Source organism: Pseudophryne corroboree, chromosome 5 (genome assembly GCF_028390025.1).
Source record: "Pseudophryne corroboree isolate aPseCor3 chromosome 5, aPseCor3.hap2, whole genome shotgun sequence".
NCBI classification, from domain to species: domain Eukaryota; kingdom Metazoa; phylum Chordata; class Amphibia; order Anura; family Myobatrachidae; genus Pseudophryne; species Pseudophryne corroboree.
The window spans coordinates 28,726,695-28,754,158 of NC_086448.1; the positions used below are offsets into that span (position 1 = coordinate 28,726,695).

At 46.7% G+C, this 27,464-nt stretch overlaps 1 protein-coding gene across 1 annotated transcript; it reads right to left on the reverse strand.

The window, feature by feature from the left end:
- Positions 1–26,316, reverse strand: LOC134929541 (serine-rich adhesin for platelets-like). The gene is made up of 4 exons (XM_063925135.1): positions 21,720–26,316; positions 12,516–12,923; positions 4,116–11,234; positions 1–980 (listed from the first exon to the last, which is right to left on the reverse strand). The coding sequence occupies exons 1-4, from the start codon at positions 26,314–26,316 to the stop codon at positions 1–3; spliced, it is 13,104 nt and encodes a 4,367-aa protein (XP_063781205.1).
- Between the last annotated feature and the right edge of the window lie 1,148 nt (positions 26,317–27,464).

Genomic DNA, 27,464 nt, shown 5'->3' on the forward strand with positions numbered 1-27,464 from the left:
CTACTTACCAGCGGTTGGTATTTGTACATCCGCTGAAGAAGCTTTGTGGGTAGTGCTGTCACTGGAGCGGGGTGCGGCCCCAGCGGTTGAACTAATTTCGGATTTAGCTGTAGAATGGGTTTTGGACGTCATAAGGGTGACATTTTCAGTAACGTTTATCGGTCCTGCAGTGACTTGATTGGCTGAATGTGTTGCCAGATTAGTAACGAGTTTGGTGGTGCTGGTTATCAGGTGAGTACTAGTGTTAGAGCGTAACGCTGCGGTACTCTGAGCTGGACTGGTAGAATTGGTGGTTTGGTTGGTGGTTGTACTGACAGGTAATTTACCAGCAGTCATACCGGTAGACAGCATACGGGTAGAATTAGCTGTGGACGCAGACGTGGCAGCAGTTGGCACAATCGTCCTGCTTCCCGACGTTGTGGCAGCCGGTAAAATGTCTTTGGTGCCAGGTAAAGTGATCGTTGTGCCTGTGGTAGACTTGGCAGCAGTTGTTACAGTGTCTCTAGGTTCAGATGTGGCAAATTGTACAATGGTTATACTTTCAGGCCCTGTAGCGGGTGGCACTTTGTTGCTGAGATCAGACGAGCTGGTAACTGGCGCAATGTTTCTGGTGTTGGAAGTGGTGTCAGGTGATACGGTGGTTCTGGTATTAGGTCTCGAGGAAGATACAGCGGTGCGTCTGACATCAGATGTGGCAGTAGTTGGCCCAAAGATTCTGGCTTCTGGTGTGGTAGTTGATGGAATTGTTCTGGTGGCCAGTGGGGAAGCAGATGGCACAGCAGTTCTAGATTCCGTGGTTTTCGTCTCAGATCTTTTGGTAGATGGCACGATGTCAGATAAAGTGGCATTTAGCATAATCTTACCGGGTTCTGTAGTAACAGTAGTTGGCACAGTGTCTCTGGGTTTGGTTGGGGTGGCAGTTGCCACAGAGGTTCTGGTCCCTGGTGTAATTGCTAATAGATCAATAGTTCTGGTGTTGGCTGTGGTAGCAGATGGCAGAATAGTTCTAACCACAGATGTGGTAGTAGATGGCAGAGTAGTTCTGTGGTCAGGTGTGGTAGTAGATGGCAGAGAAGTTCTTTGGTCAGGTGTGTTAATAGATGGCAGAGTAGTTACATGACCAGATGTGGTAGCAGATGGCAGAGTAGTTATGTGGTCAGAATTAGTAGCAGATGGGAGAGTAGTTATGTGGCCAGATGTAGTAGTAGATGGCAGAGTAGTTCTGTGGTCAGATGTGGAAGTAGATGGCAGAGTCATTCTGTGGTCAGCTGTGGTAGTAGATGGCAGAGTAGTTTTGTGGTCAGATGTGGTAGTAGATGGCAGAGTAGTTCTGTGGTCTGGTGTGGTAGTAGATGGCAGAGTAGTTCTGTGGTCAGATGTGGTAGTAGATGGCAGAGTAGTTTTGTGGTCAGATGTGGTAGTAGATGACAGAGTAGTTACATGGTCAGATGTGGTAGTAGATGGCAGAGTAGTTACTTGGTCAGATGTGGTAGCAGATGGCAGAGTAGTTCTGTGGTCAGGTGTGGTAGTAGATGGCAGTGTAGTTATGTGGCTGGATGTGGTAGTAGATGGCAGAGTAGTTCTGTGGTCAGGTGTGGTAGTAGATGGCAGAGTAGTTACTTGGTCAGATGTGGTAGCAGATGGCAGAGTAGTTCTGTAGTCAGGTGTGGTAGTAGATGTCAGAGTAGTTCTGTGGTCAGATGTGGTAGTAGATGACAGAGTAGTTACATGGTCAGATGTGGTAGTAGATGGCAGAGAAGTTTTGTGGTCAGATGTGGAAGTAAATGGCAGAATAGTTCTGTGGTCATATGTGGGTGTAGATGGCAGATTAGCTCTGAGGACAGATGTGGTAGCAGATGGAAGAGTAGTTCTGTGGTCAGATGTGGTAGTAGATGGCAGAGTAGTTATGTGGTCAGATGTGGATGTAGATGGCAGAATAGTTCTGTGATCAGGTTTGGTAGTAGATGACAGAGTAGTTACATGGTCAGATGTGGTAGTAGATGGCAGAGTAGTTATGTGGTCAGATGTGGATGTAGATGGCAGAATAGTTCTGTGATCAGGTGTGGTAGTAGATGACAGAGTAGTTACATGGTCAGATGTGGTAGTAGATGGCAGAGTAGTTTTGTGGTCAGATGTGGAAGTAGATGGCAGAATAGTTCTGTGGTCAGATGTAGTAGTAGATGGCAGAGTAGTTACTTGGTCAGATGTGGTAGTAGATGGCAGAGTAGTTCTGTAGTCAGGTGTGGTAGTAGATGGCAGTGTAGTTATGTGGCTGGGTGTGGTAGTAGATAGCAGAGTAGTTATGTGGTCAGGTGTGGTAGTAAATGCCAGAGTAGTTCTGTGGTCAGCTGTGGCAGTAGATGGCAGAGTAGTTACGTGGTCAGATGTGGTAGCAGATAGCAGAGTAGTTCTGTGGTCAGATGTGGTAGCAGATAGAGTAGTTCTGTAGACAGCTGTGGTAGATGGCAGAGTAGTTATGTGGTCAGATGTGGATGTAGATGGCAGAATAGTTCTGTGATCAGGTTTGGTAGTAGATGACAGAGTAGTTACATGGTCAGATGTGGTAGTAGATGGCAGAGTAGTTATGTGGTCAGATGTGGATGTAGATGGCAGAATAGTTCTGTGATCAGGTGTGGTAGTAGATGACAGAGTAGTTACATGGTCAGATGTGGTAGTAGATGGCAGAGTAGTTTTGTGGTCAGATGTGGAAGTAGATGGCAGAATAGTTCTGTGGTCAGATGTAGTAGTAGATGGCAGAGTAGTTACTTGGTCAGATGTGGTAGTAGATGGCAGAGTAGTTCTGTAGTCAGGTGTGGTAGTAGATGGCAGTGTAGTTATGTGGCTGGGTGTGGTAGTAGATAGCAGAGTAGTTCTGTGGTCAGGTGTGGTAGTAGATGGCAGAGTAGTTCTGTGGTCAGCTGTGGCAGTAGATGGCAGAGTAGTTACGTGGTCAGATGTGGTAGCAGATAGCAGAGTAGTCCTTTGGTCAGATGTGGTAGCAGATAGAGTAGTTCTGTAGACAGCTGTGGTAGATGGCAGAGTAGTTCTGTGGTCATATGTGGGTGTAGATGGCAGATTAGCTCTGAGGACAGATGTGGCAGCTGATGGCAGAGTAGTTATGTGATCAGGTGTGGTAGCAGATGGTAGAGTAGTTCCCTGGTCAGATGTGGTAGTAGATGGCAGAGTAGTTCTGTGGTCAGATGTAGTAGTAGTAGTAGATGGCAGAGTAGTTTTGTGGTCAGGTGTGGTAGTAGATGGCAGAGTAGTTATGTGGTCAGAAGTGGTAGTAGATGGCAGAGTAGTTCTGTGGTCAGATGTAGTAGTAGATGGCAGAGTAGTTCTGTGGTCAGATGTGGTAGTAGATGGCAGAGTAGTTCTGTGGTCAGATGTGGTAGTAGATGGCACAGTAGTTCTGTGGTCAGATGTAGTAACAGATGGTAGAGTATTTCTCTGGTCAGATGTAGTAGTAGATGGGAGAGTAGTTCTGTGGTCAGGGGTGGTAGTAGATGACAAAGTAGTTATGTAGTTAGATGTGTTAGATGGTAAAGAAGTTCTGTGGACAGATGTGGTAGCAGATGTCAAAGTAGCTATGTGGTCAGATGTCGTAGTAGGTGACAGAGTAGTTATGTAGTTAGATGTGGTAGTAGATGGCAACATAATCCTGATATCAGATGTGGTAGTAGATGGCAAAGTAGTTCTGTGGTCAGATGTGGTAGTAGATGGCAGAGTAGTTCTGTGGTCAGATGTCGTAGTAGATGTCAGAGTAGTTCTGTGGTCAGATGTGGTAGTAGATGGCACCACAGTACTCATATCAGATAATACATTAGTTCTGGCTTCTGGTGTGGTAGTGTATGATGAGGTAGTGGATGGAATTGTGGATTTGTATGTGGAAGAAGATTCTGCAGTATTTCTCATGTCGGATGTGGGAGCAGATGGCGTGGTAGCTCTGGTATTAGATGTGGGAGCAGTAGTTTTGGTTTCAGATGGGACAGCAGAGGGCATAGTATTTCTGGTTTCAGATAAGATAGCAGGTTGCATAGTATTTCTGGTTTCAGATGGGGTAGAAGATGGCATACTATTTCTGGTATCAGATATAAGAGCAAATGATACATTACTTCTGGTTTGGGAAGTGGTAGTAATTGGCTCACTGGTACTGGTTTCAGACGTGGACGTAGATGACATGGTAGTTATGGTTTCTGATTCTGTAGCAGATGATACAATGGTCCTGATTTTGGATGTGATAACAGATACAACACTGACGTTGCTTTTGTCTGTGGTAGCAGATGGCACACTGGTTGTGATTTCAGTTGTGGAAGTAGGGAGTAAAGTGGTTGTAGATTCAGTTGGGATAAGAGATGGTACATTGGTTTTGGGGAATACAATGGTACTGGTTGGTCTTGTGGTAGGTGGTGGTTCACTTGTACTGTTTTGTCCTGTAGAAGTAGGTGGTGCACTGGTACTGGTTTGTCCTGTGGTAGTAGGTGGTGCACTAGTACTGGTTTGTCCTGTAGAAGTAGGTGGTGCACTGGTACTGGTCTCTCCTGTGGTAGTAGGTGGTGCACTGGTACTGGTTTGTCCTGTGGTAGTAGGTGGTACACTGTTACTGGTTTGTCCTGTGGTAGTAGGTGGTACACTGTTACTGGTTTGTCCTGTGGTAGTAGGTGGTACACTGGTACTGGTTTGTCCTGTGGTAGTAGGTGGTACACTGTTACTGGTTTGTCCTGTGGTAGTAGGTGGTACACTGTTACTGGTTTGTCCTGTGGTAGTAGGTGGTACACTGGTACTGGTTTGTCCTGTGGTAGTAAATGGTACACTGGTACTGGTTTGTCCTGTGGTAGTAAATGGTACTCTGGTACTTGTTTGTCTTGTGGTAGTAAGTGGTACACTAGTGATGCTTTGTTCTGTAGTAGTAGGTGGTACACTAGAACTGTCTTGTCCGGTGATAGCAGATGGTACACTGGTACTGGTTTTTCCTGTTGTAGTAGGAGATTTACTGGTAATGGTTGGTCCTGTGGAAGTAGGTTTTACACTGGTACTGGTTTGTCCTGTGATGGTAGGTGCACTGGTACTGGGTTGTCCTGTGGTAGTAGGTGGTGCACTGGTACTGGTTTGTCCTGTGGTAGTAGTTGGTACACTGGTACTGGTTTGTCCTGTGGTAGTAGGTGGTGGTTCACTGGTACTGGTTTGTCCTGTGGTAGTAGGTGGTACACTGGTACTGGTTTGTCCTGTGGTAGTAGGTGGTACACTGGTACTGGTCTCTCCTGTGGTAGTAGGTGGTACACTGGTACGGGTTTGTCCTGTGGTAGTAGGTGGTACACTGGTACTGGTTTGTCCTGTGGGAGTAGGTGGTTCAGTGGTACTGGTCTCTCCTGTGGCATTAGATGGTGCACTGGTACTAGTCTCTCCTGTGGTAGTAGGTGGTACACTGGTACTGGTCTCTCCTGTGGTAGTAGGTGGTACACTGGTACTGGTTTGTCCTGTGGTAGTAGGTGGTACACTGGTACTGGTTTGTCCTGCGGGAGTAGGTGGTTCAGTGGTACTGGTCTCTCCTGTGGCATTAGATGGTGCACTGGTACTAGTCTCTCCTGTGGTAGTAGGTGGTACACTGGTACTGGTCTCTCCTGTGGTAGTAGGTGGTACACTGGTACTGGTTTGTCCTGTGGTAGTGGGTTGTAAACTTGCATTGGTTTGTCCCATGGTAGCAGATGGCACACTGGGTATGGTTTCAATTTGGGGGATAGATAGTACAATGATACTTCTTTCAGCTGTGGTAGCTGAGGGTACACTGGTTGTGGTTTGTGCCATGATAGCAGATGGCATAGTGGTTTTACTTTCAGCTGTGGTAGAATACGGCTTAGTGTGTGTGGTTTCAGTTGCACTTGCAGATTGTACACTAGCACTGGTTTGTCCGGTGGTAGTAGATGGTACACTGGTACTGGTTTGTCCTGTGGAAGTAGTTGGTTCACGGGTACTGGTTTGTCCTGTGGGAGTAGGTGATACACTGGTACTGGTTTGTCTGGTGGTAGTAGTTGGTTCACGGGTACTGGTTTGTCCTGTGGGAGTAGGTGATACACTGGTACTGGTTTGTCTGGTGGTAGTAGGTGGTACACTGGTACTGGTTTGTCCTGTGGTAGTAGGTGGTGTACTTGTACTGGTAGGTCCTGTGGTAGTAGGTGGTGCACTGGTACTGGTTTGTCCTGTCGAAGTAGTTGGTTCATGGGTACTGGTTTGTCCTGTGGTAGTAGGTGGTACACTGGTACTGGTCTCTCCTGTGGTAGAGGGTGGTACACTTTTACTGGTCTCTCCTGTGGGAGTAGGTGGCGCACTGTTACTGGTTTGTCCTGTGTTAATAGGTGGTACACTGGTACTGGTTTGTCCTGTGGAAGTAGTTGGTTCACGGGTACTGGTTTGTCCTGTGGGAGTAGGTGATACACTGGTACTGGTTTGTCTGGTGGTAGTAGTTGGTTCACGGGTACTGGTTTGTCCTGTGGGAGTAGGTGATACACTGGTACTGGTTTGTCTGGTGGTAGTAGTTGGTTCACGGGTACTGGTTTGTCCTGTGGGAGTAGGTGATACACTGGTACTGGTTTGTCTGGTGGTAGTAGGTGGTACACTGGTACTGGTTTGTCCTGTGGTAGTAGGTGGTGTACTTGTACTGGTAGGTCCTGTGGTAGTAGGTGGTGCACTGGTACTGGTTTGTCCTGTCGAAGTAGTTGGTTCATGGGTACTGGTTTGTCCTGTGGTAGTAGGTGGTGCACTATTACTGGTCTCTCCTGCGGTAGTGGGTGGTAGACTGGTACTGGTTTGTCCTGTGGTAGTAGGTGGTAGACTGGTACTGGTAGGTCCTGTGGTAGTAGGTGGTACACTGGTACTGGTTGGTCCTGTGGTAGTAGGTGGTACACTGGTACTGGTTGGTCCTGTGGTAGTAGGTGGTGTACTTGTACTGGTAGGTTCTGTGGTAGTAGGTGGTGCACTGGTACTGGTTTGTCCTGTCGAAGTAGTTGGTTCATGGGTACTGGTTGGTCCTGTGGTAGTAGGTGGTACACTGGTACTGGTTTGTCCTGTGGTAGTAGATGGTGCACTATTACTGGTCTCTCCTGCGGTAGTGGGTGGAATACTCGTACTGGTCTCTCCTGTAGTAGTAGGTGGTGTACTTGTACTGGTAGGTCCTGTGGTAGTAGGTGGTACACTGGTACTGGTTGGTCCTGTGGTAGTAGGTGGTACACTGGTACTGGTTGGTCCTGTGGTAGTAGGTGGTAGACTGGTACTGGTTTGTCCTGTGGTAGTAGATGGTACACTGTTACTGGTTTGTCCTGTGGTAGTAGATGGTGCACTATTACTGGTCTCTCCTGTAGTAGTAGGTGGTGTACTTGTACTGGTAGGTCCTGTGGTAGTAGGTGATACACTGGTACTGGTCTCTCCTGTGGAAGTAGATGGTACACTGGTACTGGTTTGTCCGGTGGTAGTAGGTGGTGCACTGGTACTGGTTTGTCCTGTGGAAGTAGTTGGTTCACGGGTACTGGTTTGTCCTGTGGTAGTAGGTGGTACACTGGTACTGGTTTGTCCTGTGGTAGTAGGTGATACACTGGTACTGGTTTGTCCTGTGGTAGTAGGTGGTGCACTATTACTGGTCTCTCCTGTGGTAGTGGGTGGTATACTCGTACTGGTCTCTCCTGTGGTAGTAGGTGGTGTACTTGTACTGGTAGGTCCTGTGGTAGTAGGTGATACACTGGTACTGGTTTGTCCTGTGGTAGTAGGTGGTACACTGGTACTGGTTTGTCCTGTGGTAGTAGGTGATACACTGGTACTGGTTTGTCCTGTGGTAGTAGGTGATACACTGGTACTGGTCTCTCCTGTGGTAGTGGGTGGTATACTCGTACTGGTCTCTCCTGTGGTAGTAGGTGGTGTACTTGTACTGGTAGGTCCTGTGGTAGTAGGTGGTACACTGTTACTGGTTTGTCCTGTGGGAGTAGGTGATACACTGGTACTGGTGTGTCCTGTGGTAGTAGGTGGTGTACTTGTACTGGTAGGTCCTGTGGTAGTAGGTGGTAAACTGGTACTGGTTGGTCCTGTGGTAGTAGGTGGTAGACTGGTACTGGTTTGTCCTGTGGTAGTTGGTGATACACTGGTACTGGTTTGTCCTGTGGTAGTAGGTGGTGTACTTGTACTGGTTTGTCCTGTGGTAGTAGGTGATACACTGGTACTGGTTTGTCCTGTGGTAGTAGGAGGTAGACTGGTACTGGTTTGTCCTGTGGTAGTAGGTGGTACACTGGTACTGGTTTGTCCTGTGGTAGTGGGTGGTATACTCGTACTGGTCTCTCCTGTGGTAGTAGGTGGTGTACTTGTACTGGTAGGTCCTGTGGTAGTAGGTGGTACACTGGTACTGGTTTGTCCTGTGGTAGTAGGTGGTACACTGGTACTGGTTTGTCCGGTGGTAGTAGGTGGTACACTGGTACTGGTTTGTCCTGTGGTAGTAGATGGTGCACTATTACTGGTCTCTCCTGTGGTAGTGGGTGGTATACTCGTACTGGTCTCTCCTGTGGTAGTAGGTGGTGTACTTGTACTGGTAGGTCCTGTGGTAGTAGGTGGTGTACTTGTACTGGTAGGTCCTGTGGTAGTAGGTGATACACTGGTACTGGTTTGTCCTGTGCGTAGTAAACTTGTTTTGGTTTGTCCTGTGGTAGCAGATGGCACACTGGGTATGGTTTCAGTTTGGGGGATAGATAGTACAATGATACTTCTTTCAGCTGTGGTAGCTGAGGGCACACTGGTTGTGGTTTGTGCCATGGTAGCAGTTGGCATAGTGGTTTTAGTTTCAGCTGTGGTAGAATATTGCATGCTGTTTGTGGTTTCAGCTGTAATAGCAGATTGTACACTAGTACTGGTTTGTCCTGTGGTAGTAGGTTGTATACTGGTACTGGTTTGTCCTGTGGGAGTAGGTGGTACACTGGTACTGGTTTGTCCTGTGGTAGTAGGTTGTATACTGGTACTGGTTTGTCCTGTGGGAGTAGGTGGTACACTGGTACTGGTTTGTCCTGTGGTAGTAGGTTGTATACTGGTACTGGTTTGTCCTGTGGGAGTAGGTGGTACACTGGTACTGGTTTGTCCTGTGGTAGTAGGTGGTACACTGGTACTGGTTGGTCCTGTGGTAGTAGGTGGTAGACTGGTACTGGTTTGTCCTGTGGAAGTAGGTGGTAGACTGGTACTGGTCTGTCCTGTGGTAGTAGGTGGTACACTGGTACTGGTTGGTCCTGTGGTAGTAGGTGGTAGACTGGTACTGGTTTGTCCTGTGGTAGTAGGTGGTAGACTGGTACTGGTTGGTCCTGTGGTAGTAGGTGGTACACTGGTACTGGTTGGTCCTGTGGTAGTAGGTGGTAGACTGGTACTGGTTTGTCCTGTGGAAGTAGGTGGTGCACTGGTACTGGTTTGTCCTGTGGTAGTAGGTGGTACACTGGTACTGGTCTCTCCTGTGGTAGAGGGTGGTACACTTTTACTGGTCTCTCCTGTGGGAGTAGGTGGCGCACTGTTACTGGTTTGTCCTGTGGTAATAGGTGGTACACTGGTACTGGTTTGTCCTGTGGTAGTAGGTGGTACACTGGTACTGGTTTGTCCTGTGGTAGTAGGTGGTGCACTGGTACTGGTTTGTCCTGTGGTAGTAGGTGGTGTAGTGGTACTGGTCTCTCCTGTGGAAGTAGGTGGTGCACTGGTACTAGTCTCTCCTGTGGTAGTAGGTGGTACACTGGTACTGGTCTCTCCTGTGGTAGTAGGTGGTACACTGGTACTGGTCTCTCCTGTGGAAGTAGGTGGTACACTGTTACTGGTTGGTCCTGTGGTAGTAGGTGGTACACTGGCACTGGTCTGTCCTGTGGTAGTAGGGGGTACACTGGTAATGGTCTCTCCTGTGGGAATAGGTGGTGAACTGTTACTGGCTTGTCCTGTGGTAGTAGGTGGTACACTGGTACTGATCTCTCCTGTGGTAGTGGGTGGTATACTGGTACTGGTCTCTCCTGTGGAAATAGATGGTACACTGTTACTGGTTTGTCCTGTGGCAGTAGGTTGTACACTGCTACTTGTCTGTCCTGTGGTAGTAGGTGGTACAATGTTACTGGTTTGTCCTGTGGTAGTAGGTGGTACACTGGTACTGGCCTGTCCTGTGGTAGTAGGTGGAACACTGGTACTGGTCTCTCCTGTGGCAGTGGGTGGTACACTGGTACTGGTCTCTCCTGTGGAAGTAGATGGTACACTGTTACTGGTTTGTCCTGTGGCAGTAGGTTGTACACTGCTACTTGTCTGTCCTGTGGTTGTAGGTGGTACAATGTTACTGGTTTGTCCTGTGGTAGTAGGTGGTACACTGGTACTGGCCTGTCCTGTGGTAGTAGGTGGAACACTGGTACTGGTCTCTCCTGTGGCAGTGGGTGGTACACTGCTACTGGTCTCTCCTGTGGAAGTAGGTGGTACACTGTTACTGGTTTGTCCTGTGGTGGTAGGTGGTACACTGTTACTGGTTTGTCCTGTGGTAGTAGGTGGTACACTGGTACTGGTCTGTCCTGTGGTAGTAGTTGGAACACTGGTACTGGTCTCTCCTGTGGCAGTGGGTTGTACACTGGTATTGGTCTCTCCTGTGGAAGTAGGTGGAACACTGGTACTGGTCTCTCCTGTGGAAATAGGTGGAACACTGGTACTGGTCTGTCCTGTGGTAGTAGGTGGAACACTGGTACTGGTCTCTCCTGTGGCAGTGGGTGGTACACTGGTACTGGTCTCTCCTGTGGTGGTAGTAGGTGGTACACTGTTACTGATTTGCCCTGTGGTAGTAGGTTGTACACTGGTACTTGTCTGTCCTGTGGTAGTAGGTGGTACACTGTTACTGGTTTGTCCTGTGGTAGTAGGTTGTACACTGGTACTGGTCTGTCCTGTGGTAGTAGGTGGTACACTGTTACTGGTTTGTTCTGTTGTAGTAGGTGGTGCACTGGTACTGGGTTGTCCTGTTGAAGTAGGTGGTACACTGTTACTGGTTTGTTCTGTTGTAGTAGGTGGTGCACTGGTACTGGGTTGTCCTGTTGAAGTAGGTGGTGCACTGGTACTGGTTTGTCCTGTTGGAGTAAGTGGTACACTGTTACTGGTTTGTCCTGTTGTAGTAGGTGGTACACTGGTACTGGGTTGTCCTGTTGTAGTAGGTGGTGCACTGGTACTGGGTTGTCCTGTGGTAGTAGGTGGTACACTGGTGCTCATTTGTCCTATGGTAACAGATGGTACACTGAGTAAGGTTTCGGTTTGGGGAACATATAGTACAATTATACTAGTTTCAGCTGTGGTAGCTGAGGGTACACTGGTTGTGGTTTGACCTGTGTTAGCAGATGGCATACTGGATATGATTTCAGTTGGATCAGTAAATGGCAGAATAGCTGTGGTTTCAGCCGTAGTAGCAGATAGTACACTGGTACCGGTTTCAGCCGTAGTAGCAGATAGTACACTGGTTCTGGTTTCAGCTGTAGTAGCAGATAGTACACTGGTACCGGTTTCAGCCGTAGTAGCAGATAGTACACTGGTTCTGGTTTCAGCTGTAGTAGCAGATAGTACACTGGTTCCTATTTCAGCCGCAGTAGCAGATAGTATACTGGTTCCGTTTTCAGATATAGTAGCAGATATTACACTGGTTTCGATTTCAGCTGTAGTAGCAGATAGTACACTGGTTCCGTTTTCAGCTGTAGTAGCAGATAGTACACTGGTTCCAGTTTCAGCTGTAGTAGCAGATAGTACACTGGTTCCGGTTTCAGCTGTAGTAGCAGATAGTACACTGGTTCCAGTTTCAGTTGTAGTAGCAGATAGTACACTCGTTCCGGTTTCAGCCATAGTAGCAGATAGTACACTGGCTCCGGTTTCTGCTGTAGTAGCAGATAGTACACTGGTTCCGGTTTCAGCCGTAGTAGCAGATAGCACACTGGTTCCGGTTTCTGCTGTAGTAGCAGATAATACACTGGTTCCGGTTTTAGCTGTAGTAGCAGATAGTACACTGGTTCCAGTTTCAGTTGTAGTAGCAGATAGTACACTCGTTCCGGTTTCAGCCATAGTAGCAGATAGTACACTGGCTCCGGTTTCTGCTGTAGTAGCAGATAGTACACTGGTTCCGGTTTCAGCCGTAGTAGCAGATAGCACACTGGTTCCGGTTTCTGCTGTAGTAGCAGATAATACACTTGTTCCGGTTTCAGCCGTAGTAGCAGATAGTACACTGGCTCCGGTTTCTGCTGTAGTAGCAGATAGTACACTGGTTCCAGTTTCAGCTGTAGTAGCAGACAGTACACTGGTTCCGGTTTCAGCTGTAGTAGCAGACAGTACAATGGTTCTGGTTTCAGCCGTAGTAGCAGATAGCACACTGGTTCCAGTTTCAGCCGTAGTAGCAGATAGCACACTGGTTCCGGTTTCAACCGTAGTAGCAGATAGCACACTGATTCCAGTTTCAGCCGTAGTAGCAGATAGTACACTGGTTCCGGTTTCAGCTGTAGTAGCCGATAGCACACTGGTTCCGGTTTCAGCTGTAGTAGCAGATAGTACACTGGTTCCGGTTTCAACCGTAGTAGCAGATAGCACACTGATTCCAGTTTCAGCCGTAGTAGCAGATAGTACACTGGTTCCGGTTTCAGCTGTAGTAGCCGATAGCACACTGGTTCCGGTTTCAGCCGTAGTAGCAGATAGTACACTGGTTCCGGTTTCAGCCGTAGTAGCAGATAGTACACTGGTTCCAGTTTCAGCCGTAGAAGCAGATAGCACACTGGTTCCATTTTCAGCTGTAGTAGCAGATAGTACACTGGTTCCGGTTTCAGCTGTAGTAGATAATACACTGGTTCCGGTTTCAGCCGTAGTAGCAGATAGTACACTGGTTCCAGTTTCAGCCGTAGAAGCAGATAGCACACTGGTTCCGTTTTCAGCTGTAGTGGCAGATAGCACACTGGTTCTGGTTTCAGCTGTAGTAGATAATACACTGGTTCCGGTTTCAGCTGTAGTAGCGGATAGTACACTGGTTCCGGTTTCAGCCGTAGTAGCAGATAGTACACTGGTTCCGGTTTCAGCTGTAGTAGATAGTAAACTGGTTCCGGTTTCAGCCATAGTAGCAGATAGTACACTGGTTCCGGTTTCAGCTGTAGTAGCGGATAGTACACTGGTTCCGGTTTCAGCCGTAGTAGCAGATAGTACACTGGTTCCGGTTTCAGCTGTAGTAGATGGTAAACTGGTTCCAGTTTCAGCCATAGTAGCATATAGTACACTGTTTCTGGTTTCAGCTGCAGTAGCAGATAGTACACTGGTTCTGGTTTCAGCCGTTGTAGCAGATAGTACACTGGTCCCGGTTTCAGCCATAGTAGCAGATTGTACACTGGATCCGGCTTCAGCCGTAGTAGCAGATAGTACACTGACTCCGGTTTCAGCCATAGTAGCAGATTGTACACTGGTTCCGGCTTCAGCCGTAGTAGCAGATAGTACACTGGTTCCGGTTTCAGCTGTAGTAGCAGATGGTACACTGGTTCTGGTTTCAGCCGTTGTAGCAGATAGTACACTGGTCCCGGTTTCAGCTGTAGTAGCAGATAGTACACTGGTTCCGGTTTCAACCGTAGTAGCAGATAGTACACTGGTTCCGGTTTCAGCCGTAGTAGCAGATAGTATACTGGTACCGGTTTCAGCTGTAGTAGCAGATAGTACACTGGTTCTGGTTTCAGCCGTTGTAGCAGATAGTACACTGGTACCGGTTTCAGCTGTAGTAGCAGATAGTACACTGGTTCTGGTTTCAGCCGTTGTAGCAGATAGTACACTGGTCCCGGTTTCAGCCATTGTAGCAGATAGTACACTGGCTCCGGTTTCAGCCGTTGTAGCAGATAGTACACTGGTCCCGGTTTCAGCCATAGTAGCAGATAGTACACTGATTCCAGTTTCAGCCATAGTAGTAGATAGTACACTGGTCCCGGTTTCAGCCGTGGTAGCAGATAGTACACTGGTTCCGGTTTCAGCCGTAGTAGCAGATAGTCCACTGGTTCCGGTTTCAGGTGTAGTAGCAGACAGCACACTGATTCCGGTTTCAGGTGTAGTAGCAGATATTACACTGGTCCCGGTTTCAGCCGTTGTAGCAGATAGTACACTAGTTCCGGTTTCAGGTGTAGTAGCAGATAGTACACTGGTCCCGGTTTCAGCCGTAGTAGCAGACAGTACATTGGTTCCGGTTTCAGGTGTAGTAGCAGATAGTACACTGGTTCCGGTTTCAGGTGTAGTAGTAGCAGATAGTACACTGGTTCCAGTTTCAGTTGTAGTATCAGAAAGTACACCGGTCCCGGTTTCAGCCGTTGTAGCAGATAGTACACTAGTTCCGGTTTCAGGTGTAATAGCAGACAGTACACTGGTTCCGGTTTCAGGTGCAGTAGCAGATAATACACTGGTTCCGGTTTCAGGTGTAGTAGCAGATATTACACTGGTCCCGGTTTCAGCTGTAGTAGCAGATAATACACTGGTTCCGGTTTCAGGTGTAGTAGCAGATATTACACTGGTTCCAGTTTCAGGTGCAGTAGCAGATAGTACACTGGTTCCAGTTTCAGGTGTAGTAGCAGATAGCACACTGGTTCCGGTTTCAGCCGTAGTAGCAGATAGTACACTGGTTCCGGTTTCAGGTGTAGTAGCAGATATTACACTGGTTCCAGTTTCAGGTGCAGTAGCAGATAGTACACTGGTTCCAGTTTCAGGTGTAGTAGCAGATATTACACTGGTCCCGGTTTCAGCTGTAGTAGCAGATAGTACACTGGTTATGGTTTCAGGTGTAGTAGCAGATAGTACACTGGCTCCGGTTTCAGCCATAGTAGTAGATAGTACACTGGATCCAGCTTCAGCTGTAGTAGCAGATAGTACACTGGTTCCGGTTTCAGGTGTAGTAGCAGATAGTACACTGGTTCCGGTTTCAGCTGTAGTAGCCGATAGCACACTGGTTCCGGTTTCAGCTGTAGTAGCAGATAGTACACTGGTTCCGGTTTCAACCGTAGTAGCAGATAGCACACTGATTCCAGTTTCAGCCGTAGTAGCAGATAGTACACTGGTTCCGGTTTCAGCTGTAGTAGCCGATAGCACACTGGTTCCGGTTTCAGCCGTAGTAGCAGATAGTACACTGGTTCCGGTTTCAGCCGTAGTAGCAGATAGTACACTGGTTCCAGTTTCAGCCGTAGAAGCAGATAGCACACTGGTTCCATTTTCAGCTGTAGTAGCAGATAGTACACTGGTTCCGGTTTCAGCTGTAGTAGATAATACACTGGTTCCGGTTTCAGCCGTAGTAGCAGATAGTACACTGGTTCCAGTTTCAGCCGTAGAAGCAGATAGCACACTGGTTCCGTTTTCAGCTGTAGTGGCAGATAGCACACTGGTTCTGGTTTCAGCTGTAGTAGATAATACACTGGTTCCGGTTTCAGCTGTAGTAGCGGATAGTACACTGGTTCCGGTTTCAGCCGTAGTAGCAGATAGTACACTGGTTCCGGTTTCAGCTGTAGTAGATAGTAAACTGGTTCCGGTTTCAGCCATAGTAGCAGATAGTACACTGGTTCCGGTTTCAGCTGTAGTAGCGGATAGTACACTGGTTCCGGTTTCAGCCGTAGTAGCAGATAGTACACTGGTTCCGGTTTCAGCTGTAGTAGATGGTAAACTGGTTCCAGTTTCAGCCATAGTAGCATATAGTACACTGTTTCTGGTTTCAGCTGCAGTAGCAGATAGTACACTGGTTCTGGTTTCAGCCGTTGTAGCAGATAGTACACTGGTCCCGGTTTCAGCCATAGTAGCAGATTGTACACTGGATCCGGCTTCAGCCGTAGTAGCAGATAGTACACTGACTCCGGTTTCAGCCATAGTAGCAGATTGTACACTGGTTCCGGCTTCAGCCGTAGTAGCAGATAGTACACTGGTTCCGGTTTCAGCTGTAGTAGCAGATGGTACACTGGTTCTGGTTTCAGCCGTTGTAGCAGATAGTACACTGGTCCCGGTTTCAGCTGTAGTAGCAGATAGTACACTGGTTCCGGTTTCAACCGTAGTAGCAGATAGTACACTGGTTCCGGTTTCAGCCGTAGTAGCAGATAGTATACTGGTACCGGTTTCAGCTGTAGTAGCAGATAGTACACTGGTTCTGGTTTCAGCCGTTGTAGCAGATAGTACACTGGTACCGGTTTCAGCTGTAGTAGCAGATAGTACACTGGTTCTGGTTTCAGCCGTTGTAGCAGATAGTACACTGGTCCCGGTTTCAGCCATTGTAGCAGATAGTACACTGGCTCCGGTTTCAGCCGTTGTAGCAGATAGTACACTGGTCCCGGTTTCAGCCATAGTAGCAGATAGTACACTGATTCCAGTTTCAGCCATAGTAGTAGATAGTACACTGGTCCCGGTTTCAGCCGTGGTAGCAGATAGTACACTGGTTCCGGTTTCAGCCGTAGTAGCAGATAGTCCACTGGTTCCGGTTTCAGGTGTAGTAGCAGACAGCACACTGATTCCGGTTTCAGGTGTAGTAGCAGATATTACACTGGTCCCGGTTTCAGCCGTTGTAGCAGATAGTACACTAGTTCCGGTTTCAGGTGTAGTAGCAGATAGTACACTGGTCCCGGTTTCAGCCGTAGTAGCAGACAGTACATTGGTTCCGGTTTCAGGTGTAGTAGCAGATAGTACACTGGTTCCGGTTTCAGGTGTAGTAGTAGCAGATAGTACACTGGTTCCAGTTTCAGTTGTAGTATCAGAAAGTACACCGGTCCCGGTTTCAGCCGTTGTAGCAGATAGTACACTAGTTCCGGTTTCAGGTGTAATAGCAGACAGTACACTGGTTCCGGTTTCAGGTGCAGTAGCAGATAATACACTGGTTCCGGTTTCAGGTGTAGTAGCAGATATTACACTGGTCCCGGTTTCAGCTGTAGTAGCAGATAATACACTGGTTCCGGTTTCAGGTGTAGTAGCAGATATTACACTGGTTCCAGTTTCAGGTGCAGTAGCAGATAGTACACTGGTTCCAGTTTCAGGTGTAGTAGCAGATAGCACACTGGTTCCGGTTTCAGCCGTAGTAGCAGATAGTACACTGGTTCCGGTTTCAGGTGTAGTAGCAGATATTACACTGGTTCCAGTTTCAGGTGCAGTAGCAGATAGTACACTGGTTCCAGTTTCAGGTGTAGTAGCAGATATTACACTGGTCCCGGTTTCAGCTGTAGTAGCAGATAGTACACTGGTTATGGTTTCAGGTGTAGTAGCAGATAGTACACTGGCTCCGGTTTCAGCCATAGTAGTAGATAGTACACTGGATCCAGCTTCAGCTGTAGTAGCAGATAGTACACTGGTTCCGGTTTCAGGTGTAGTAGCAGATAGTACACTGGTTCCGGTTTCAGGTGTAGTAGCAGATAGTACACTGGTTCCGGTTTCAGGTGTAGTAGCAGAGAGTACACTGGTTCCGGTTTCAGCCATAGTAGCAGATAGTACACTGGTTCCAGTTTCAGGTGTAATAGCAGATAGTACACTGGTTCCGGTTTCAGCCATAGTAGCAGATAGTACACTGGTTCCAGTTTCAGTTGTAGTATCAGATAGTACACTGGTTCTGGTTTCTGTTGTAGTATCAGATAGTACACTGGTTCCGGTTTCAGGTGTAGTAGCAGATAGTACACTGGTTCCGGTTTCAGGTGTAGTAGCAGATAGTACACTGGTTCCGGTTTCAGGTGTAGTAGCAGAGAGTACACTGGTTCCGGTTTCAGCCATAGTAGCAGATAGTACACTGGTTCCAGTTTCAGGTGTAATAGCAGATAGTACACTGGTTCCGGTTTCAGCCATAGTAGCAGATAGTACACTGGTTCCAGTTTCAGTTGTAGTATCAGATAGTACACTGGTTCTGGTTTCTGTTGTAGTATCAGATAGTACACTGGTTCCGGTTTCTGGTGTAGTAGCAGATAATACACTAGTTCCGGTTTCTGGTGTAGTAGCAGATAGTACACTGGTTCCGGATTCAGCTGTAGTAGCAGATAGTACCCTGGTTCCGGTTTCAGGTGTAGTAGCAGATAGTACACTTGTCCCGGTTTCAGTTGTAGTATTAGATAGTACACTGGTTCCGGTTTCAGCCGTAGTAGCAGATAGTACACTGGTTCCAGTTTCAGCCGTAGAAGCAGATAGCACACTGGTTCCATTTTCAGCTGTAGTAGCAGATAGTACACTGGTTCCGGTTTCAGCTGTAGTAGATAATACACTGGTTCCGGTTTCAGCCGTAGTAGCAGATAGTACACTGGTTCCAGTTTCAGCCGTAGAAGCAGATAGCACACTGGTTCCGTTTTCAGCTGTAGTAGCAGATAGCACACTGGTTCTGGTTTCAGCTGTAGTAGATAATACACTGGTTCCGGTTTCAGCTGTAGTAGCGGATAGTACACTGGTTCCGGTTTCAGCCGTAGTAGCAGATAGTACACTGGTTCCGGTTTCAGCTGTAGTAGATAGTAAACTGGTTCCGGTTTCAGCCATAGTAGCAGATAGTACACTGGTTCCGGTTTCAGCTGTAGTAGCGGATAGTACACTGGTTCCGGTTTCAGCCGTAGTAGCAGATAGTACACTGGTTCCGGTTTCAGCTGTAGTAGATAGTAAACTGGTTCCAGTTTCAGCCATAGTAGCATATAGTACACTGTTTCTGGTTTCAGCTGCAGTAGCAGATAGTACACTGGTTCTGGTTTCAGCCGTTGTAGCAGATAGTACACTGGTCCCGGTTTCAGCCATAGTAGCAGATTGTACACTGGATCCGGCTTCAGCCGTAGTAGCAGATAGTACACTGACTCCGGTTTCAGCCATAGTAGCAGATTGTACACTGGTTCCGGCTTCAGCCGTAGTAGCAGATAGTACACTGGTTCCGGTTTCAGCTGTAGTAGCAGATGGTACACTGGTTCTGGTTTCAGCCGTTGTAGCAGATAGTACACTGGTCCCGGTTTCAGCTGTAGTAGCAGATAGTACACTGGTTCCGGTTTCAACCGTAGTAGCAGATAGTACACTGGTTCCGGTTTCAGCCGTAGTAGCAGATAGTATACTGGTACCGGTTTCAGCTGTAGTAGCAGATAGTACACTGGTTCTGGTTTCAGCCGTTGTAGCAGATAGTACACTGGTACCGGTTTCAGCTGTAGTAGCAGATAGTACACTGGTTCTGGTTTCAGCCGTTGTAGCAGATAGTACACTGGTCCCGGTTTCAGCCATTGTAGCAGATAGTACACTGGCTCCGGTTTCAGCCGTTGTAGCAGATAGTACACTGGTCCCGGTTTCAGCCATAGTAGCAGATAGTACACTGATTCCAGTTTCAGCCATAGTAGTAGATAGTACACTGGTCCCGGTTTCAGCCGTGGTAGCAGATAGTACACTGGTTCCGGTTTCAGCCGTAGTAGCAGATAGTCCACTGGTTCCGGTTTCAGGTGTAGTAGCAGACAGCACACTGATTCCGGTTTCAGGTGTAGTAGCAGATATTACACTGGTCCCGGTTTCAGCCGTTGTAGCAGATAGTACACTAGTTCCGGTTTCAGGTGTAGTAGCAGATAGTACACTGGTCCCGGTTTCAGCCGTAGTAGCAGACAGTACATTGGTTCCGGTTTCAGGTGTAGTAGCAGATAGTACACTGGTTCCGGTTTCAGGTGTAGTAGTAGCAGATAGTACACTGGTTCCAGTTTCAGTTGTAGTATCAGAAAGTACACCGGTCCCGGTTTCAGCCGTTGTAGCAGATAGTACACTAGTTCCGGTTTCAGGTGTAATAGCAGACAGTACACTGGTTCCGGTTTCAGGTGCAGTAGCAGATAATACACTGGTTCCGGTTTCAGGTGTAGTAGCAGATATTACACTGGTCCCGGTTTCAGCTGTAGTAGCAGATAATACACTGGTTCCGGTTTCAGGTGTAGTAGCAGATATTACACTGGTTCCAGTTTCAGGTGCAGTAGCAGATAGTACACTGGTTCCAGTTTCAGGTGTAGTAGCAGATAGCACACTGGTTCCGGTTTCAGCCGTAGTAGCAGATAGTACACTGGTTCCGGTTTCAGGTGTAGTAGCAGATATTACACTGGTTCCAGTTTCAGGTGCAGTAGCAGATAGTACACTGGTTCCAGTTTCAGGTGTAGTAGCAGATATTACACTGGTCCCGGTTTCAGCTGTAGTAGCAGATAGTACACTGGTTATGGTTTCAGGTGTAGTAGCAGATAGTACACTGGCTCCGGTTTCAGCCATAGTAGTAGATAGTACACTGGATCCAGCTTCAGCTGTAGTAGCAGATAGTACACTGGTTCCGGTTTCAGGTGTAGTAGCAGATAGTACACTGGTTCCGGTTTCAGGTGTAGTAGCAGATAGTACACTGGTTCCGGTTTCAGGTGTAGTAGCAGAGAGTACACTGGTTCCGGTTTCAGCCATAGTAGCAGATAGTACACTGGTTCCAGTTTCAGGTGTAATAGCAGATAGTACACTGGTTCCGGTTTCAGCCATAGTAGCAGATAGTACACTGGTTCCAGTTTCAGTTGTAGTATCAGATAGTACACTGGTTCTGGTTTCTGTTGTAGTATCAGATAGTACACTGGTTCCGGTTTCAGGTGTAGTAGCAGATAGTACACTGGTTCCGGTTTCAGGTGTAGTAGCAGATAGTACACTGGTTCCGGTTTCAGGTGTAGTAGCAGAGAGTACACTGGTTCCGGTTTCAGCCATAGTAGCAGATAGTACACTGGTTCCAGTTTCAGGTGTAATAGCAGATAGTACACTGGTTCCGGTTTCAGCCATAGTAGCAGATAGTACACTGGTTCCAGTTTCAGTTGTAGTATCAGATAGTACACTGGTTCTGGTTTCTGTTGTAGTATCAGATAGTACACTGGTTCCGGTTTCTGGTGTAGTAGCAGATAATACACTAGTTCCGGTTTCTGGTGTAGTAGCAGATAGTACACTGGTTCCGGATTCAGCTGTAGTAGCAGATAGTACCCTGGTTCCGGTTTCAGGTGTAGTAGCAGATAGTACACTTGTCCCGGTTTCAGTTGTAGTATTAGATAGTACACTGGTTCCGGTTTCAGCCATAGTAGCAGATAGTACACTGGTTCCAGTTTCAGTTGTAGTATCAGATAGTACACTGGTTCCGGTTTCTGGTGTAGTAGCAGATAATACACTGGTTCCGGTTTCTGGTGTAGTAGCAGATAATACACTGGTTCCGGTTTCTGGTGTAGTAGCAGATAATACACTGGTTCCGGTTTCTGGTGTAGTAGCAGATAGTACACTGGTCCAGGTTTCAGCTGTTGTATCGCTGACAGAAGCCAATGAGGCACTAGGGGTATTGTTGGCGGGTGCTGTAGTGGACAGGGAAGATGTCTTGCCAGCAGCTATTTGTATTATCTGTTGTATCAGGTTCCACAGAGATAATTGTGTCACTGTTGATGTGATGGGAGTAACAGCACTACTGATGTCAGAAACATTAGTCATATTCAAAGTTAGAGAAGAGGTATTGGCTGTCATCGGTGTCAGTGTATTGCTAGAGGTATCTTTCTCAGGTGCCAGAATAGTGGTAGCGATAGTTAATGTGTCATGTGTCATAGTGTCATGTGTATTAGGCTGGGTTTGTGTATTGCTAGTTGTATCAGATAAAATAACATTGCTGGAGTTATTGCTGTAACCTGGAGCTACAATACTAGAGTCACTCGGCATAGTGGTGCTAGAGTCAGTTGTCTTCCACAGTATAGTGGTACTAGAGTCATATGTCTCACTCGGCATAGTGGTACTAGAGTCAGATGTGTCACTCTTCATAGTGGTACTAGAATCAGATGTGTCACTCTTCATAGTGGTACTAGAATCAGATGTGTCACTCTTCACAGTGGTACTAGAGTCAGATGTGTCACTCTTCATAGTTGTACTAGTGTCACTTGGCATAGTGGTACTAGAGTCAGATGTGTCACTCAGCATTGTGGTACTAGAGTCAGTTGTCTTCCACAGCACAGTGGTACTAGAGTCACTCGGCATAGTGGTACTAGAGTCGGACGTGTTACTCTTCATAGTGGTACTAGAGTCACTTGTTGCACTCTTCATAGTGGTACTAGAGTCACTCGGCATAGTGGTACTAGAGTCAGATATGTCACTCTCCATAGTGGTACTAGAGTCAGATGTGTCACTCTTCATAGTGGTACTAGAATCACTTGTGTCACTCAGCATAGTGGTACTAGAGTCACTTGTTTCACTCTTCATAGTGATACTAGAGTCACTTGGCATAGTGGTACTAAAGTCAGTTGTCTCACTCAGTATAGTGGTACTAGAGTCACTTGGCATAGTGGTACTAGAGTCAGATGTGTCACTCTTCATAGTGGTACTAGAGTCACTTGTGTCACTCGGCATAGTGGTACTAGAGTCTGATGTGCCACTCTTCATAGTGGTACTAGAGTCACTTGTTTCACTCTTCATAGTGGTACTAGAGTCACTTGGCATAGTGGTACTAGAGTCAGATGTGTCACTCTTCATAGTCGTACTAGAGTCACTTGTGTCACTCGGCATAGTGGTACTAGAGTCTGATGTGCCACTCTTCATAGTGGTACTAGAGTCACTTGTTTCACTCTTCATAGTGGTACTAGAGTCACTTGGCATAGTGGTACTAGAGTCACTTGTGTCACTCGGCATAGTGGTACTAGAGTCTGATGTGCCACTCTTCATAGTGGTACTAGAGTCACTTGTTTCACTCTTCATAGTGGTACTAGAGTCACTTGGCATAGTGGTACTAGAGTCAGTTGTCTCACTCAGTATAGTGGTACTAGAGTCACTTGGCATAGTGGTACTAGAGTCAGTTGTCTCACTTTTCATTGTGGTACTAGAGTCACTTGGCATAGTGGTGGTAGAGTCAGTTGTCTCACTCAGCATAGTGGCACTAGAGACACTCGGCATAGTGGTGCTAGAGTCAGTTGTCTCACGCAGCATAGCGGCACTAGAGACACTCGGCATAGTGGTACTAGAGTCAGTTGTCTCACTCAGTATGGTGGTAATAGAGTCACTTGGCATAGTGGTACTAGAGTTAGTTGTCTTACTCAGCATATTGGTACTAGAGTCACTTGGCATAATGGCAATAGTGTCAGTTGTATCACTCAGCATAGTGGTACTAGTGTCAGTTTTGTCACTCGACATAGTGGTACCAGAGTCACTTGTGTCGCTCTGCATGGTGGTGCTAGAGTCAGTTGTCTCCCACCGTATAGTGGTACTAGAGTCAATCGGCATAGTGGTACTAGAGTCAGATGTGTCACTCTTCATAGTGGTACTAGAGTCAGTTGTCTCACTCTTCATAGTGGTACTAGAGTCACTTGGCATAGTCGTACTAAAGTCAGTTGTCTTACTCAGCATAGTGGTACTAGAGACACTCGGCATAGTGGCACTAGTGTCAGTTGTGTTACTCAGCATAGTGTTACTAGTGTCAGTTTTGTCACTCGACATAGTGGTACCAGAGTCACTTGTGTCCCTCTGCATAGTGGTGCTAGAGTCAGTTGTCTCCCACCGTATAGTGGTACTAGAGTCAGATGTGTCACTCAGCATAATAGTACTAGAGTCACTTGGCATAGTGGTACTAGAGTCAGTTGTCTCACTCAGCATAGCGGCACTAGAGACACTCGGCATAGTGGTGCTAGAGACAGTTGTCTCACTCAGTATAGTGGTAATAGAGTCACTTGGCATAGTGATACTAGAGTTAGTTGTCTCACTTAGTATAGTGGTGTTAGAGTCTCTCAGCATAGTGGTACTAGAGTCAGATGTGTCAATCTTCATAGTGGTACTAGAGTCACTTGGCATAGTGGTACTAGAGTCAGTTGTCTCACTCAGCATAGTGGTACTAGAGTCACTTGGCATAGTGGTACTAGAGTCAGATGTGTCAATCTTCATAGTGGTACTAAAGTCACTTGTGTCACTCAGCATAGTGGTACTAGAGTCAGATGTGTCACTCTTCATAATGGTACTAGAGTCAGATGTGTCACTCTTCATAGTAATACTAGAGTCACTTGTTTCACTCTTCATAGTGGTACTAGAGTCACTTGGCATAGTGGTACTAGAGTCAGTTGTCTCACTCTTCATAGTGGTACTAAAGACACTCGGCATAGTGGTACTAGAGACAGTTGTCTCACTCAGTATAGTGATTATAGAGTCACTTGGCATAGTGATACTAGAGTTAGTTGTCTCACTCGTCATAGTGGTACTAGAGTCACTCAGCATAGTGGTACTAGAGTCAGATGTGTCACTCTTCATAGTGGCACTAGAGTCAGATGTGTCACTCTTCATAGTGGTACTAGAGTCAATTGGCCTAGTGGTACTAGAGTCAGATGTGTCACTCTTCATAGTGGTACTAGAGTCACTTGTGTCACTCGGCATAGTGGTACTAGAGTCACTTGTTTCACTCTTCATAGTGGTACTAGAGTCACTTGGCATAGTGGTACTAAAGTCAGTTGTCTCACTCAGTATAGTGGTACTAGAGTCACTTGGCATAGTGGTACTAGAGTCAGTTGTCTCACTCTTCATAGTGGTACTAGAGTCACTTGGCATAGTGGTACTAGAGTCAGGTGTCTTACTCAGCATAGTGGCACTAGAGACACTCGGCATAGAGGCACTAGTGTCAGTTGTGTTACTCAGCATAGTGTTACTAGTGTCAGTTTTGTCACTCGACATAGTGGTACCAGAGTCACTTGTGTCCCTCTGCATAGTGGTGCTAGAGTCAGTTGTCTCCCACCGTAGAGTGGTACTAGAGTCACTCGGCATAGTGGTACTAGAGTCAGATGTGTCACTCAGCATAGCGGCACTAGAGACACTCGGCATAGTGGTACTAGAGACAGTTGTCTCACTCAGTATAGTGGTAATAGAGTCACTTGGCATAGTGATACTAGAGTTAGTTGTCTCACTTAGTATAGTGGTGTTAGAGTCTCTCAGCATAGTGGTACTAGAGCCAGATGTGTCATTCTTCATAGTGGTACTAGAGTCACTTCTGTCACTCTTCATAGTAGTACTAGAGTCAGTAGTGTCCCTCTGAATAGTGGTACTAGATCCAGTTGTCTCACTCAGCATAGTGGTACTAGAGTCACTTGGCATAGTGATACTAGAGTCAGATGTCTCACTCAGTATAGTGGTACTAGAGTTACTTGGCATAGTGGTACTAGAGTCAGATGTGTTACTCTTCATAGTGGTACTAGAGTCAGTTGTCTCAGTCAGCATAGTGGTACTAGAGTCACTTGGCATAGTGGTACTAGAGTCAGATGTGTCACTCTTCATAGTGGTACTAGAGTCACTTCTGTCACTCTTCATAGTAGTACTAGAGTCAGTAGTGTCCCTCTGAATAGTGGTACTAGATCCAGTTGTCTCACTCAGCATAGTGGTACTAGAGTCACTTGGCATAGTGATACTAGAGTCAGATGTCTCACTCAGTATAGTGGTACTAGAGTTACTTGGCATAGTGGTACTAGAGTCAGATGTGTTACTCTTCATAGTGGTACTAGAGTCAGTTGTCTCAGTCAGCATAGTGGTACTAGAGTCACTTGGCATAGTGGTACTAGAGCCACTTGTGTCACTCTTCATAGTGGTACTAGAGTCACTTGGCATAGTGGTACTAGAGTCAGGTGTCTTACTCAGCATAGTGGCACTAGAGACACTCGGCATAGAGGCACTAGTGTCAGTTGTGTTACTCAGCATAGTGTTACTAGTGTCAGTTTTGTCACTCGACATAGTGGTACCAGAGTCACTTGTGTCCCTCTGCATAGTGGTGCTAGAGTCAGTTGTCTCCCACCGTAGAGTGGTACTAGAGTCACTCGGCATAGTGGTACTAGAGTCAGATGTGTCACTCAGCATAGCGGCACTAGAGACACTCGGCATAGTGGTACTAGAGACAGTTGTCTCACTCAGTATAGTGGTAATAGAGTCACTTGGCATAGTGATACTAGAGTTAGTTGTCTCACTTAGTATAGTGGTGTTAGAGTCTCTCAGCATAGTGGTACTAGAGCCAGATGTGTCATTCTTCATAGTGGTACTAGAGTCACTTCTGTCACTCTTCATAGTAGTACTAGAGTCAGTAGTGTCCCTCTGAATAGTGGTACTAGATCCAGTTGTCTCACTCAGCATAGTGGTACTAGAGTCACTTGGCATAGTGATACTAGAGTCAGATGTCTCACTCAGTATAGTGGTACTAGAGTTACTTGGCATAGTGGTACTAGAGTCAGATGTGTTACTCTTCATAGTGGTACTAGAGTCAGTTGTCTCAGTCAGCATAGTGGTACTAGAGTCACTTGGCATAGTGGTACTAGAGTCAGATGTGTCACTCTTCATAGTGGTACTAGAGTCACTTCTGTCACTCTTCATAGTAGTACTAGAGTCAGTAGTGTCCCTCTGAATAGTGGTACTAGATCCAGTTGTCTCACTCAGCATAGTGGTACTAGAGTCACTTGGCATAGTGATACTAGAGTCAGATGTCTCACTCAGTATAGTGGTACTAGAGTTACTTGGCATAGTGGTACTAGAGTCAGATGTGTTACTCTTCATAGTGGTACTAGAGTCAGTTGTCTCAGTCAGCATAGTGGTACTAGAGTCACTTGGCATAGTGGTACTAGAGTCACTTGTGTCACTCTGAATAGTGGTGCTATAGTCAGTTGTCTCAGTCAGCATAGTGGTACTAGAGTCACTTGGCATAGTGGTACTAGAGCCACTTGTCTCACTCAGCATAGTGGTAATAGAGTCACTTATGTCACTCTTCATAGTGATACTAGAATCACCTGGAATAGTGGCGCTAGAGTCAGTTGTGTCACTCTGCATAGTGGTACTAGAGTCACTCGGCATAGTCACTATTTTCCTGATAAGTGAATGTGTTACATCAGTCTCAGATGATGTTGTGTTACTGGTTTCCAGTATGGTAGGAGATACAGCCAGTGATAAATCAGTGGAAGTTCCTGGTGTGGCGGTATCCAAACTTTGAACTGTTTGACCATACACGGGACCCATATCTGTGATATAAGGAGAAATAAAAAAATAAAAATGTATCTGTGTTATATCCTATCTATCTATCTATCTATCTATCTATCTATCTATCTATCTATCTATCTATCTATCTATCTATCTATCTAAATAAATTGTAAGATGATAGTTTGATAAAACATCATCACCCTTCATTATATTGGTGATGTAATTGCCAAAGTATGATTGGGGGGGGGGGGGGGGGGGGGGGGGGGCGGTGTGAGTGTACTAAGACTTGCAAAAAGATTAAGTGCAGAGAGATAAAGTACCAGTCAGTCAGCTCCTAACTGCCATGTGTTTGAAAAATGACTGTTAGGAGCTTACTGGTTGGTAGTTTATCTCTCTGTAATGGTGAGGAGCTACCATCAAGGTATAGAGCACTAATGTGCACCGTGAGAGCCCTATCTTGACACCAGAGATCACATGGTTGGCGCATATTCTCACTGTAGGGGGTCCTGTGACCAGAGCAAAAGAGAGGTCAGAGACAGTTCCCAAAGGAG

What these genes read in the sequence shown, in the direction of transcription:
- LOC134929541 (XM_063925135.1), bottom strand. Translation starts at nt 26,316, where the DNA reads ATGAAGAGTGACAGAAGTGACTCTAGTACCACTATGAAGAGTGACACA. An exon ending in CTCTAGTACCACTATGCCGA is followed by an intron (nt 12,924 to 21,719) that starts GTGAGACATATG and finishes CTGCCACTACAG; the next exon opens with CTGAAAACGGAACCAGTGTG. An exon ending in TACAGCTGAAACCGGAACCA is followed by an intron (nt 11,235 to 12,515) that starts GTGTGCTATCGG and finishes CTGTTACCATAG; the next exon opens with GACAAATGAGCACCAGTGTA.